General features: G+C 39.1%; 2 protein-coding genes across 2 annotated transcripts in view; both read right to left on the bottom strand.

Annotated features, from left to right (window-relative positions):
* LOC310950922 (F-actin-uncapping protein LRRC16A-like) overlaps positions 1–8676 on the bottom strand; it is a gene marked incomplete at its 3' end in the record, with an annotated part of 73184 nt that extends 64508 nt beyond the window's left edge. Inside the window, exons 1-2 of the mRNA XM_083918953.1 lie at positions 8456–8676; positions 2931–3028 (exon numbers count right to left, since the gene is read on the bottom strand). Coding sequence (XP_083775079.1) covers positions 2931–3028; positions 8456–8495 — 138 coding nt within the window. The 5' untranslated portion in view covers positions 8496–8676. The remainder of the gene's footprint in view (positions 1–2930; positions 3029–8455) is intronic.
* Positions 8677–10231: 1555 nt separating this feature from the next.
* On the bottom strand, positions 10232–12856 carry LOC310950025 (tumor necrosis factor receptor superfamily member 6B-like). Its single transcript, XM_083917689.1, has 5 exons — positions 12832–12856; positions 11641–12019; positions 11098–11277; positions 10858–10939; positions 10232–10767 (listed from the first exon to the last, which is right to left on the bottom strand). Exons 1-5 carry the CDS (start codon positions 12847–12849, stop codon positions 10521–10523), a joined length of 906 nt encoding a protein of 301 aa, XP_083773815.1. The 5' UTR covers positions 12850–12856; the 3' UTR covers positions 10232–10520.
* Between the last annotated feature and the right edge of the window lie 3069 nt (positions 12857–15925).

The following is a 15925-nucleotide window of genomic DNA, read 5'->3' on the forward strand; positions in this document are numbered from 1 at the left end:
TTGTTCAGCCAGGTCGAGCAGAGCGTTGATACAAACTGAGAGTCATTCTCATGCTCTGCGTCTGGATCAAATACCAGAACAACTCCACTGGAATTCCTCACTTCCTAGTACTGACTCCCACCTCTTTGCATTGTTTATTGTGTGCGTGCGTGTGTGTGTGTGCGACTATAGCCTCTGTTTCCAGCTCCCACATGATGACATTGTTGTCATAACCACGTCAAGAGAGATAGCCTCAAACCAAGCACTTAACTGGACCATATGATTTTTTTATGTGCTGCCTTTGTGCCAAAGTTCTTATCTTAACTACTTATTGTCATAATTACGGCTGTTCTGGCAGCTAATCCGAGGGGAGGGCACTTTCTGTTGACTTAAGATTGGATTTAGAGAAGAGTTTGAAAAGATTTGTGTAAAATTCAAGTTTATTTAAAAGGCTTTAGGAGGATCGCTCTGCTTCCCCTGATATAGGTTGGGTAACCGTGTTTCCCAAAGGTTACGTTAAGAAGTAGTAAAGAAAAATACTGCAATTTTCTATAAAGAATTGTACTCCATAAGAATTTAGATTCATTGTTTCTAGCGACTTCTTTGGCAGTAAGCCTCCATCTTGTCACGTCAAAGGCCACTATGTGTGTTGACCATTTTGTATTTTTTGCACTTTTGTAAACTTTATCGACAAACATTCACCTCTCTACTTCCAGTCCGTCCCCTATATGTTACCGTCTTAAATCCACACACACACACACACACACACACGTTCCTATTACAATTCTGTCCTTACTACAAGCCTGACTCACAAGTTGTACAGTTGTAATGCAGCATAACCGCAGCAAAACACCAAGATTTGTAAAATGTATCATAAAAATGTGTCTTAAAACTGGATAAAAATTGGATTTATGAAGTTTCTGGCAGACAAGCACAACTCTGACACATGCACAAAGGGGATATGATGCCACTGACAAGTGACAAAATGTAATGGACTGTTACTGACAATATACATTGAGCACAGATGTTAACAACCTAACTAAAGTTGAAACTACTGTACATATAACTGTGTGAAAAAAAAATTAAATAAAAAAAACACAATCTGTTTTAAAATGATTAAAATAAACACCTCATTGAACCAGAGAAAATGTAATGCAGCACATTTCACATTCACATCAAATCTATCAAATGAATGTGTATCAATGATCCTGTAGTCACAATTATCCTATTCGTGTATTATACCACTGATGGGTCCAGATTCCAACAGTAGTGATGCGTCACCAATGAATGATTACCTTAAAGAAACTGAGGAACTAGCTCTCTCTCACCTCTCTTCCTACTTAGGTCCATAGATGACATATTGAATTTACTGCAGTAACTACAATGTATGGATATCACTGTAAAGTTAAAAAATAATAACCATATCAGTGTCATCATGCCCGAGGGTCTGGCTGATTCTGTTCATGTCACACAGTATCAACTTGTTCTATTCACAAAGCTTTTAAAAGTTTCACTTCGACATAATTTGTCGGTCTATTCCACACAGAGCTGTATAACTAAAAGCTTGTCGTTCCTCTGAGAGTTGTAGAACTAAAAAGCCCCTGCCATTTCCACCCACAGCTACACATATTAAATGCTGTGCGGATTCATTCACAGAGACTTTCTGATCCAATCAGACTTTATGGACTCTGCTCAGACACTGACAGTGACACATTCAGATTAGAGCAAAAAGACATTTCTTATAAAAGCAGAACTTGCCTATGAATCATCACATTTTGAAGTTGTCTTCAGTATCAGAGTAATCCAATGATTGTTGTCTTTCGTACACTGCAAACAGTAACGGCTGTTAAAAATATACGCAAAAAAACAGGGCTAATTTTCTGAATCCATAGCTGATGCATTTTGAGGGGAAAAGTATGAATATATATTAGAGCAGGGCCATTCAATTAATTTGGAATTGAGGCCGGTTGACGAAAATAATCCAAAATGAGGGGCCGGAAAATAAAAGTGTCACATTAATGCATATTGTAAAACACTACAGGGACATAGGAGCGCATATATTGTCTTTATTTTAATAATATAAATAGTAGACTCAAATAGGCCTCAAAGTGCAACAGTATAACAGCTGATCAAAACAAGAAATGATAGGCCAACTCAAAGCAACAACTTTGTCAAAAAACAATCCTTGTTAAATTAACAAACCTGTTAACCAGAGGTTTTCACTCAATTATTGGACTAAAGTACAAGTTTGAGGCTCTTCCATAGCCCCCCCCAAAAAAAAAAAAATACTCAACTATTTTGGTTTCAAAACGGCGAATTTCGCCAAAAGGTGAGTGATTTTCATGCCTGACTTTTGAGTCAGATTCAACAAACTGCAATAAATGATAAGTTATTCAGATCTTGTGCAATTAGCGCAGGAGTCTTGAAACTTTGGCATGCATGTAACACCCCACAGAGAAAATCACATGACCCAGATACAGCGAAGCATGCTGGCAATCATTTACAAAAACCTTCTAATGGATTAAAAAGATTCAAGTGCTGGAAGAAATCTCTCTGCATTTTTAAGTGAATGTGAACAGCAGGGCTGAAAGATAACAATGCTTTTTGGAAACAATAACGACATTATGCCCAGCGCTCAGACTAAATGAGACAGGAGATGTCCAGGGTCATGTTAGTACTCTTTCTCACAATCTCTCCAACTGATTTTCAGGAAATTACCACATAATCAAAGTATACATGAAAAGACAAGAGTGGCAATGTAGTGAATTGATGCTCACTGTGACGGGTAAAATAATTATTTCGAGTGCTGAAGACGAGAGATGAAAACAGGGATGTTTTGATATTCTTAAATTAAATCTGTACATTTCAAGATCAGAGACATGTGGGAGTAAAAGAAAGCTTTGACTCTCCTTAATGGAGAAGTAGTGTGACAGCAGCAGAAGTCGACTCACCAACACTCTGTTCTCAGTCTTGTCTCCTTTGATCTCCAGTTTGACTCTCCTCCTCAGCGACAGCTTCACCTTCCTTCCCACAGCATCCCTCACACTCTCTACACAGAGAAGATGAGAGAGGGGATGAAATTGGGAGAGACACCAACTTTGAAATATCTGCATATCTGGGCTTTGAATTAGAAGAATAAGAAAGTTGCTGCCAAGTGGTTTATCATGCATTACAAAAAGGTATAGCCTAATACAGATCCAATCTAAATCAAAAGCTCACGTTGGATCAAAACTTCACAGATCAGTGCATTTCTGCCACAAGGGGAATAATTCTCCATATCCGGTGATTAGAAAAGAAATATGTTGAAACATGTATATGGTCCAGTTGTAACACACCACTGGAGGAAGGATCTTTCTTCCAGTTTTCATTTCATATTATGGATCCCTCTTCTAATAATAATAATAATAATTTTATTCTTTGTGTCTAGATTACAGCACATCTGTGGTGAGAACAAACATGTCCTCGCAGACATAGTGAAAAGATGAGTTAGATCAACAGAAAATGAATTAAACAATTCTGAAAATCAATTAATCATTCAGGACATTTATCAAACAACAGACTGATGCAGCCAGACCGCATTCGGTTTTCCATTTATTGTATGTGGAAAGACACAATTCACTTCTGGTTACAAATTGACCCGTCTTCATTTATTCCATCTGCCTGAACCACAGAGTTCTCCGATATCCAGCCATTCTAAAATTAGCATGTGAACAACACAGTGGCCCTCATTTATCAATCTTGCATGAAAACGGGAGCAGATCTGAGCGCAGAATTGGTCGTAGGAAAGGACCCACGTGTGATTTATGAAACATTTGTATCGGACCAATCTCAGCGTACGAGGGAGCGGACCTTGATAAATGCGGCAGCTGAATTCGATCGTCATGAATATGTTACACCCCTAAATATTCCTGGTTAGGAGGCCTCGCCCACTGAGGTCAAACACGGAGAGAAGAAACGCTGATAAGAAAAGAAACTTTTCCGACACAGAGATGGGCATCCTGACATACGAGAGGGAGCAAAAAAAAGATGTGCTTTTTGTCAGTCTTAAGAGTGGAATAAAAGGGGCCCATAAAAACATTGTATGGAAAAGAATAACGAAGGCGGTCAACCCGAAGCAGCGCTCCACTGTGACCCTGATCATCTGATACCTTGTTTGATTTAATGCAATTTATCGAGGTTAGCCACTGACTGTGAAAACTACTTTGGCTCTGCAGTGCGTCTTGCTGCAGCCGCGCGCCAACACATTCATTCATTAATTCATCTTCAACCGCTTGTTCCTGTCGGGGTCACGGGGGGCTGGAGCCGAGCTGTTTTGAAATATAAAAGAATCGCGTGTCGTCGTCCCCCGGCCACCTGGCCACGTTTAAAAGCGACAGCTTGGCATCACAAATCACCTGTACATTTATCGAGAGGTAGTTTTTGCGATTGATGAATGCGTAATCATTCATGGATGGTGACTTCAGGCGCACATGAGTACAATCAATTGCTCCAACCACAATTTTTTATTTTTTTTATTTGTTCTAAGAATCCGTTTTGATCTGTTCTTAATATGTGACTGCTTATGCTTAATGACAGCTGAGGTTTGTTTATTATTAATTTATTATTATTATTAATTATTATCAGCCAGATTTTGCTGTGCTGCACCGCAAATACTCAAATTTACGTACACGATCTCAGACGTGACGTGAGATTTGATCGTAGCTCCAGCTCACGTCCAAATTGATAAATGCCGAAGTTTGCCAGGAAATGGTCGTACGCACGTTTTTCTGCCGTACGTTCGTTTGATAAATGAGGGCCATTAAGTACAGAGATTTGTGTGTGATTGTGAAAAAAAAATACTCACTTATTTTGCCGTCCGCTTTATTTCTATTTATATATATATATATATATATATATATATATATATATATATGGCAACAGCAATGTTTACATGCTGGTACTTAGCAAGCAGAATGCTTGCCATGTTCATGGTCTACATTTACTAACATTTGCTAATTAGCACTTAGGACAAAAAAAGTATAACCGAGGCTCATGAGAATGTCATTAGTTTTGCAGGTATCATAAACATTGTTTTAATATATTTTGTTAATCTATAAAAAGTACAATGAAACAAAAAAAGTACAAACACACACACTGCAGTAGCCTATGCTGAGTGTATGTTCTGCTGTTGGATCGATTGTTCCCACCCAGTGGTAGCCTCCACTGTTAGGGCAGAACTGGGTCAGCCGCCGCTCCACGCTCCTCACTCAGCCACCACACAGCGGCTGATAGTGTGTGCACATTGTGTCTGAGACAGAGAGGGATTCATTCTGTGTGCGAATCAGGGCTGTATCCTCGCCTACAGGCTTCCTCAAACCATCAACAGATCAAAGTGAAACTAATAATTAAGGCAAAGTAAAGTGCTTCATGTGCCAGCCTTTCTATATAAACTTGATGTGCACCATTTCCAGATACAGGTATATCACTATAGTGGGTTTCTACACTAATTAAAGTCTTTCTGGTCATTCATTAAAACTGATATTTTAATTCAGATTTGGCAGTTGAGGCATGTGCACTTGATCACACTTGGATGAATGTCAGTGGGGACTGGTGTGGAAATAGAGGACCTATGGTCTCATAAAAAGCTCAAACAAGCTATTCACAAGCCTATAAAGTCAGTCTCCCATTCACTGACCCTCGACATGTCCAGATTGGTGTGTTGATGAGGTCATTGACTAGATCTGTGGTTTTACTCTATAGAGAGTTGCTCATGGCAAACATTTTGGAGGTGTTTACATAAGTTCATAAAAATAAATAATACTTATTTAAAAAAGATTAGGCAAAAAAAGGATATTTGACATATTGATGATGGATCATGGTTTCTTAATTTACCATTTAATAATTTTTGTCCAAATCAATCCTAACCTCCATACTTCCAGGCCCAGAGTTGTGCAAAAATGTATCAGTGATCTTGTCATTACTGCATTTAGGCTTTGTAGGGCAGTATAGTATAGCTGCAACGATTAGTTGACTACTTGACTTACTTGTGAATTGATCGACAGAAAAATCATCTGCAGCTATTTTGATAATCCCTTAAAGTAATCTTACATGCAAAAATGGCAAATATGGAGATTTCTTGCTCTTCTCTATTTTAGATAATATTAAACCAAATATCTTTTGATTTTGGACAAAACAAGACATGTAAAGACATCGCCTTGGATGTCTAAAACAGTAACTTAAACCTGCTTGTTGATGGGTAACCTGAGTCACCTCTTTGCCTTATCTCTTAAAAGGAAAATGCCAATGACATCGTTCCAAATATTTTGTTAGCACACAAACAGCTTCTGAATGTGTGTACCTCACTGCTCTGTGTTAGTTCCTCAAAATGTTCTGTAACTCAGTCTGTGGTGTTTCCATCTGCAGCATCATGCTCACAGTCCTTGTAAGTGCTGGATGCTAGAGCTGAATCACCGGTCAGCGAATGTTTCAAACAATGGCTGGTTATATACTCATCCAGACAACACCACATGGCAACAGGATCATGACAAACCAAATTCCTTACATTAAGTGTACAGTGTAAGGAAAATTAGTCAGCATGAATCAGGGATATTCTTGAAGGTGTTGAAGACAGACAACTTTCTGACTCTAAGTTGGACCATAAGAAATCTGTGTTTGTGGTCCTGGAAGAAATCTCAATCTACAGTCCAAAAACACAGAATGTGTCCTATTTAGGGTTCAGTGTGTCCGCAGGACTCATCTTTTTTATTTGTATAATAGACACTGGACTGTCGAGTTCTCTGGATCTCATGATTACCTTGATTGTCTATAGAGAGCTAGAAAAAAAAAAGATGTGCACATCACAACCCAACATACTTCACAGAGAACAGAGGACTCAGATCCCAAAGTGCACAGAATATTAGGGAATTAGAATATTTTTTCTTGCCAGCAATCGGCCTATCTGCAAATAAGATGACATTCACCAGTTGCAGTGACTGCAGGCTGAATTATGTTTCAAAGAGTTTTTGAAGCAGTTACTCAAAAAAATCCTCTTTTTTTATGTGAAATAATGTTAAATTAAAGCTTGTTTGTATGATTGAATTTGTGCTTCTTCACAGATACACTGAGGAAGGGCTGCTGAATGACTTTAAAACAGTTCTGTTTTTTTTTTTACAATGAAGATTTATTTGTTTCCCTGGCACAGACAGGGGACTAAATAAAATCAAAACAAAAAAATCCCAAAAAAGCATTGGAAGCGGCCCGAAATGTCTGGTGCATGCCTACAGAATATTAGTGGTATATTTTTGGGGAATGTGTATAAAATGATGAACAAGACATCAGGATTTTCCCAGTTGATGGAAAGGTGCAGCTATGAAAATGATTAAGTGTATATGTATGAAGTGAATATTCCTCTGCGTAAACACTGCATTGCTTCAATGAAGAGAACATACACTCTAAAGTTTCTAAGGGGGCATACATTTTTATATTTGATGTTACCGGGTTAAAAGCTGATTATATGTTATGTACAGTTTAACATTAGGGGGTTAAATTCCCACATCAAACTGAAAAAAAGACTTATTTTGTCTTCTAGTGACCGCTCCTTCTGAACTACTGTACAATCCCAATCAAACAGACACACCTATGCTAGCTGTGTGAGGTCACAAATATGTACACATGTATGAATAAGTGTCTGACTGAAAGATTCTGTGACTCAGTAGATGAATGCATGCCTGACCAAGTGACTGCACGACCTAGCATTTTCCTTTAAGCCTCTGCACTCTTGAAGTGTCTTTAAGAAAAAAAATGGAGCCAACAGAACACTGTAGGCTTGTGTGCGTCCACAGGACATTGAGAGAGAAAGAGCTTGTGCTTGTCCAACATTGCACTGAGATGTCAGCAAACTGAGCAGCTTTGCCAAACAAAGAGACCCCTAAGGTCCACAATCGGTGCAAATAAATCACAAGAAACATGGTAGACTTAAGCCGAGAGGACGGGCCCAGTGATAAAACTCCAGGTGAGAGATGTGAGAGTGGGCACGGAATAACCCTATGAGTTATGTGGGATGACAGTCTGGCAACTCACATGTGAACTATCTAGCTTTTCTTCCACATATAGGCTGCAGTCCACCTTACATCAACAGGACAACAGCAATGCTGCACATAGGCCCATTAAAGCATCACTGCAGATAAAACATGATATAAAAATCATGTTAATATTGTAATCTAATGTAAAATGTGGCCGTTTTAGTAATCTCACTGTGTATTCAGGCAAGGGATGGGCTACTATTCATCATAATAAGATTTCATATGGATATAGGCTGGATGCTATCAGCACTGTGGGAGATTATGGCTTTGTATTCCGTCCCGGCCACAATAGGTAGGCTGGGTTGTATGAATGGAATATAATAAGGACACTACAGAAGCCAGTAGGGAGCACATGCACACTGTGACTGATTGTTCCAGTGTGTGTGGACACATGGCTACAAATGATCTGCTCTTACCCAGGAGCTCTTTGGGGACCTCTGACACTTCTTCGCTCATCTTGCTGAAGATAATATCCAAAACAACGAGAAGAGTGTAGTCAAAGCCTCAGATTAAGAGGAAACGAGGAGCGACGGAGAGAGGGAAGTGTCAGGTGGTGCCGCCGCCGCCGCCGCCGCCGGGTGCTTTTCTCCCGGTTACATGCTCTTCTCCTGCTGTCGCGCTGTCCGGACAATGTACCCGCGTTTCTCTGGGCGCATCTCCTTTCGGCTGGAACAGGTTCAGAGGTTGTATGCTGGTGGGGGAAAAAAGAAGGACAAACACCCGCTAAAGTCTTCTTAAAATCATGTTGAACGCCAGCCGCGCTTCAGGGAGAAGAGGAGAGAACCGTTCGCGTACATCCTCTCTTTCCGTGGCCCTACCGTAAAGCTGTCGGTAATACAGCAGCTACTAGCCAATCGTGGAAACCGGGGCCCCTCCCCGCTCGGTGATGCGGCAGCCAGGGAGCCGATGCGATGCCGGGGACGGTGTGGCGTGGCAGGAGGGGGCGGTGTGGTGGAGTCAGCCCCGATATCAATGAGCACAGCAGGGAACGGTGCTTCTCAAGCTGGGAACCAGGGACCTCTGGCGGTCCTTGACGAGGTTCCACCGGTCGCTATTTATTTATTTATTTTATTTTAAATGAATAATGTACAGTTTAATCCCATGGTTGTCACTGTACATCACTGGTCCCAATGGATAACATACATCAAGGAACAGGCCTTAATAGCGTCACTATGACATCACGACTACCAAGTATAAATACACTCTGAGCCCGTGCATATTATGGGATGTTACAGATACAAGGGGCACCCTAATGCCCTTTTAATAATAAGAAAATAAATATTAACAATAAATTATTGAAAATACCAGAAACTGTTCATCAGTCAATGTGGACATAATGGGCACACACATTCATTGTAACAATGTGTGATTAAATGTGGGATTAAAAACGTTCTGGACATCAACTTTTAAATATTTTGCTCCACCTTAAAATGTTTTTATTAAGAAACCTCCTACGCCGAATTGTCTTACTTTAAGCTTGATGGATATGGAGAACTATAAACGACCAGAAGCATATCAATAAATAAATAAATAAATACAGGGATGATTAGATAAATACATTATGACATAAATGCCAGCATAAATAAAAAATATATAATATTTGAACAATTAATAATTATGGAAATCATTTAATGTTTGAATAGATGTATAAAAGTTGATATCCAAGCATGACTTAAATGTTTTAAATCCATTTGATTCCCACATTGTGTTTCTATACTTCTGTATTTCTGGGTCCATATGTTAATGAGGAAGGAGGTCCTAGCCTCGGTCTGAATTCGGATTGGTTACAGGAGTGAGATCGATTTGGGTCTACTACTTCTGCCTTTTAATGGTAATTCCTGTACAAGGGTGGACAACCCCACACTAAGAGACAGTGCAGTGTCGTTAGGACAGTGACAGCGTCTAAAAAAGAAAAAAGGTCTTTGAATGTGAATTAGGGAAAAGTATCCTAAAGAATACTGTATTTAAATGTATGATAAAGAGTTGAATGACTGAGTTATGGGTTGTCAAATGTCAGTATATTCATATATGTTAGTCGACCAAAGAGACCAAAGGGGGGGAGGGCGACATCCTGTGGTGATTTGGTAAAATTACAGCCAGGCTCAGAATACAGATTATACTATAAACTTTATTTAGCTGCTGCGCGTGACACATTTTTAAGTTTGATATCATACAATTTTAAAGAACGTCATACATTTATGTGATGATTTATTTTAGTTTTAGCTTTTCTTTTACATTCATTTTTTTTCAAAGTATGAACAGTGAGTCACTGTGTCGGACTTTGTCGGAAGTAAACAGTCTGACCCAAGTTTAAGATACAACACAAACATCTATGAAACATCACTAGGCCAACCTGTGAGGCAATGATGCACTCTCAGTCAACATGCAAATCAAACATGTTCAAATACTTGTTTTCAAATGGGCAAAATAAGAGAAAGAGGTATATGTTGTGCTTTGCTGTGTGTACCATTGTCTGCCAGTCTACACCTCAACATCGACGAATGGTAAGACGCAGTTTGGGCTCTGCTTCTTAATGTCACTGACCATCTTCTCTAGTTTTTCTGTCATGGAGCAGAGCTGTGAATCTTTCAGCATCTGTGGCAGTTTTTTTAGTTGCTCCTCTGGAGCCTGGGCCAGCCACGCTCTGATTTCATCCGTGAGAGGTCCTCTCTGTTTGGACAGGGTCGTACCGTTGATGCGCCTCCTATTTTCTGACTTATGAATGTACCTGTTGGAGAGAGGTGATGCTTTATTCGCGTCTGAGTGAAGGGAGGTACAACGATGTGTTACAGATTTACAGAGGGAATCAGACGCTCACCTGGCAACAAAAGTCTTCATTTTTGCCACACGCATCCTGTGCATACTGAAGAATCCTGAGAGGAAAGCCCTGAGTGTCTCACCTGAGAAAGATTTTTTTTTACCACGTGAGTTTTCATTTCAAACTGTGTTGTCATTTGTAGAACCAGGATTGACCAAATTACCCTTTAACATTCTGTCATAAATATTATAATTGAATGCTGGGCAGTTAAAATCAAATTGTCCCAGTAAAAGTACAAACCTCCATTTGCAAGATCTTCGCAGGAGCCACACATTGTGTCATGGGTAAATGAGCCGGGGAGGAGCGCAATCTGTCCGCTTGTGCATTCCTGGTGTTTTACGCACGTCTCCAGCGCAGAAGATGAGGCAGAGAAGTAGCCCTCTGAACATTTTTCACAAACAGTGTCCATTTTTGACGTGCCTAAAGGAAACAACAATGCATTCGGGGGTCATTTCAGTGAATGAAAAACAATGTTGTGGCTCCGATCGCGCGCATTTTCACAGAGTTTCCACGCACTTCGTGGCTTTGCACTAATCTTAAATCCCTTTTTCAAGTCTGCTACTCATGTTAAGTGCTGGCTGATTGATGCGTCAGTTATTATATTATAGTTTTTCTTTCATTTCTAAACATTGGTGTTTATTCCCAGGAGGCACATGCACATGCGAAAATGATTAACAGGTATTGTTTTAAATGTTAAATAATCTTTCGGCATATAACACCAGGGTAAAAGCAAATTAATGAAAAAGTAAAATTAGAAACTTGGTTATTATTCCTGATAAATACCGTTCGTACGAACACCGTGTCCGTGCCCGCATTCTGTGTGTCTCACGCAGAAGTCACCGGTCAGATAGAAGCCCTCTTTGCACCGACAGATCCTGTTTCTGGTCGCCGTGCACTCCGTCTCCACCTCTTGGTTCTCAGTACAGAAGGTGTGGCAGTACAAACACCTGGGCAGGTAGTTCCAAAATTCGGTGAAGTGTTGCTCTCTGCACGGCGCGCAGCTTGTGGGCGTGGAGGCTGTGCAGTACGCGGCCATGTGCTCGCCGGGTGGACACTTGTCACAGATGAGGGTTTCCCCAGTGAAGCGGTCTCGGTGCTCGAAGGTGGGAGTGGAGTCCAGCGCCGAGACGACAGAGAGCAGGAGCAGTGCAGGTAAGAGGAGCTGAGGACCATGACTACTGTTAGTTACGTTTTTATTTTTATTTCTACATTTGCAGTTTTGCTGTGATAGCTTTTTGAAAAGGATGACGCATTAGATACAGTACTACAAGCGGCCTGTAAATGTCGATGCACATAAAAAAACAGGAATATCACAGTGATTTGAGAATGATACTGGAGACAATAGATGAGTTTGTTCTAGCCTCATTTGGGCGAATCACAACAATACCGTGCAAACAAGGAATAAGTGAAGTGTAAACGTGTGTGTGATTTAATGTTGTGAGATGTGTAGATCTTGATCACTGCGACTGATGATGGCTCTGCCTGTAGAGGACAGCATTTGTCATAAAACTCTTTCTAACATGCTTTAAATCTGCCAGATTGATTTCAATCAGTGCACTCCAGTTGATACTCTAAACCCAGAGATCAAATAAGATTGAATGTGCCTGCTTCTGTAAGACAACCTGTAACTCCTCAGAGTCATATTGCCTTATTATGTCACAGTCTGCTACAAGTCCCTGATTAGAGAGCTTTGAATTTGTGGTATATTGTCCATTATATCAAGAAAGCAATATCTAAACAAAAGCCACAAATATTTCTCAATTCACTCATTTAGACTCTCCAAATATTTTCTTGAAATGTATTTATTCTGTCAGTTTACACTTTGATCACTTTATAATATATATAAAACCTAATAGTATATAGAATCTACATCTGATGACAATTTGAGTAATTTTCATATTATTTCCATGAATAATTCCTCTAAAGCACCAATAACCATTACATAGCCATACATATGTTTTACAGAGTACTCACCATTGTGATGATGTGCATGTCAGCGCTTCTGTCAAAGAGGGTTTGATAACAAGATCAGTGTCATTTTTATACTGTTCATATGGAAACTGTACCTGTATGGGGGCGTGCTTGTGGTTTTGCGGATAAAGAGTAGTACAATGTCTATTCACTACAATTTCAAAGGTCAAAAAACTTCCACATGCGTTAAGCTGAACTGTAGACAGATAAAAAGCTTTAGGAAGTGCTAAATGATGGTTTGTGTCTGTGTTTATTGAAACTCATATACCAAATATGTAACTAGCTTCTCATTTACTGGAATTCATTCACACTTAATCAAATAAGATAACACACATCTTCCTCTTACACTCTCTCCTGAGCATGATTTTCTTTCTTTCTCTACCAAGTACTGCCAAGTTAAGGGAGGGAAATTAAATAATGAAAATTAAATTAATACAAATAGAAATAAAAACACCTTAGGGTACAAATTCATGACTCATGATGATTTAAATCCATGAAATAACACAGGATTTATCATGAGTTCCTGTTACTCACCATTGACAAATAGGTCATCAGTTAAAGAATGTTAATTCCCAGTTACTACATGTATTTTTTAATATGCAACCAAATTCGCTGGATCCCTCTTACATAAAATTTTTTGTCGAGGCCAGTGTAGTAAAATATAGAAATATGCAGAAATAAATTTAAAAAAATGACACATTAGACTGCTGTCAACAACCACACAAACATAAGAACAGGAATGTTCCACCCACTATGTCTTGATTGTGTCAAAAATACCATTGGGTATATTCTCATAGGAATATGAAGCTTTTTTTTCCATCAGAGAGACTTAGCAAATGCATGGTCCTGAAATAAACTTGGATGTAAGAGGAATCCACCTAATTTGGTCCCATTTCAATTAATGTGTGAATTAACATCCGTTAACTGGTGATCTATTTAGTGTAAACTAATCACATATGTACAAGGAATGATACATGCTGCATTAATCCATGCATTAAATCACCATGCAGCACTTAAGTATACTGGTGCTCATAAAGTTGGAATCAAATATTTTTTACCTCGTCTCTTTAAATGATTGTGACAAGGGGATCTATTCTTGATAGATTTTCAAAACTTTATTGATCAATCTCTTCCTAAACTAATATTAGAGCTCATGACTCAGGGGTTTGAAAACTGTTAAACTGAAATAAAGGGGAAATGCAACTGCAAAAGAAAAATACCTTCCACAGAACCCGTCGGGAGATATTTGAGTTAAACCTAAAAAATGATTTCTGAGGATTTTCTGTGACTGAAACAGCCTTAAATGTCAAAGTGTCACGTCAAGTCACCATTTTCCTTTGACAATGACTTTGACTCAACAGCCAGTCACTGAAACAGAGTACAAAACGTCAATCTTGAATTCTTTTGAAATACTGTAATGAGTCAAATAATTATCCATGTGTCTCTTTCCACAAATTTTTTTTTTGTTAACTTTCTTTCTGGCTTTCTTATACAACGATGTCCATGTCCATTCTGATTATGTATTCAAAGGTCATTGTGTGTTCAACGCGTTCAGAGCAAGTTGTGTTTTAAGGTTAAGCTATAAGTCATAAATACTGCTGCCAAAGGTCAAGACTCAACTTTCATGCTCAACGCTATAAAGGGTAGAGTTGGGTATTGTTTGAAAAGATACCACACATTAAGAATCTACAGAAGCCCTTTCCCTATCTGAGAAAAATAGCCTAATTTTCCAATTTCTTCAGTGTTTAGTTAGATAGGTGTAAAGATGTTACTGATGAGTATAGCATGTGTGGTGAGTCAAACTTAGGTCACATTCCCATCAAAACACCCCAGGCTCTCTCGTGGGAGCATGTGCGGTGGAAGAAGATGTTTCAGAGCCAGAAGACAATTGTGATGATCCAAGATGTGAACTTTCCTCTGAGGAGGATTCAGGAGTAAATCAGATCTACCGTGTTTGCCAGCACTTCCATCCAGATCCATGACATACAACTGGCTTTGGAGCTTTTTCTTTCCTCACCCCTGGAGAAAATTATACTGGACATGACCGATGTTGATGTAACATTCTTAAACCTTAACTTAACATGGCTTTAGCCTAAACATAAAAACTTATGCCCGACCTGTCAGATCCTGCTGGGATTCATAGGAATTTTGTGTGAATGAAAGACACATTGACATGTTGTAAAGTTCTACCACAATGTGAGGTAAAGTGGCCGCAAGAGCCTTCATTTACCATATCTGTCTCCACTACTCACGTTTGATTTACAAACATTACAGTATCTTACTGTTTCTCACATTCCCGTGTTTAAGATTTTACTTTGACCTCTTAATGATCTGATTACCTGCCCAACCCTGGCCAACATTCTGTCAGAGGCTGTAGTAGGCTCATTTTTTACGCTAAAACATATTGAAGAAGATAAAGTGAATATATTGGTCTCATATGAAATTGGGAGAGCTCAGGAATCCGCTGGTAACCATGCTTGTCGGGAAGGGGGCTAAATAAAGCTAATAAAGTTAGGCTAAATTTTGGTGAGGGAAAAACTGACATGGCCATTTGCAAAGGGGTCCTTTGACCTCTGACCTTAAGATATCACAGATATCCTTTTTACAGACATGCCCACTTTGTTAATTTCTTGCTGTTTTTATGTTATTTTTGCCTATTCTAAAATGGTCTATTTGAATATTTCTGCATAATGGTGACCCCCAAAAGTCAAATGTTTTTGATACTAAATCACAGGGTGTATTTTTCTTTGGTGCTCCTCAAGGTCTTGGTGTCTTAATGTGGTATAATGGAGGGATTTATGACCTTTTTTTATCAATTCTTGAGTGGTAAAAAAATGTTATATTTAGCACCAAATCTGTGTAACAAATGGTGTCAACCCCAAAAATGTGAGAAATAATAGAGCAAATGGCCATCATATATTTCCATCATATTGTTCTAAGTCAGGTGTCGGCAACCTTTTTGATATGAAGTGCCATTTTTACATTTTCTCATTAATCAGTAATCAGTCACTACTTGACACGTGGGAGACCACTCTTTTCTAAATCAAACAAAAATCTTATTCTGGGATTTCAGCACGATAGATGCTACTCAGTGTAT

The sequence above is a fragment of the Echiichthys vipera genome, assembly GCF_963691815.1.
Source record: "Echiichthys vipera genome assembly, chromosome: 8".
Classification (NCBI taxonomy): Eukaryota; Metazoa; Chordata; class Actinopteri; order Perciformes; family Trachinidae; genus Echiichthys; species Echiichthys vipera.

Excerpts from the sequence above, each read along its gene's own strand:
- LOC310950025 (XM_083917689.1), bottom strand. Across the intron at positions 11,278-11,640 it reads ACACGGTGTTCGTACGAACG|GCACGTCAAAAATGGACACT; the intron begins GTATTTATCAGG and ends TGTTTCCTTTAG. Across the intron at positions 10,940-11,097 it reads CGAAGATCTTGCAAATGGAG|GTGAGACACTCAGGGCTTTC; the intron begins GTTTGTACTTTT and ends AATCTTTCTCAG.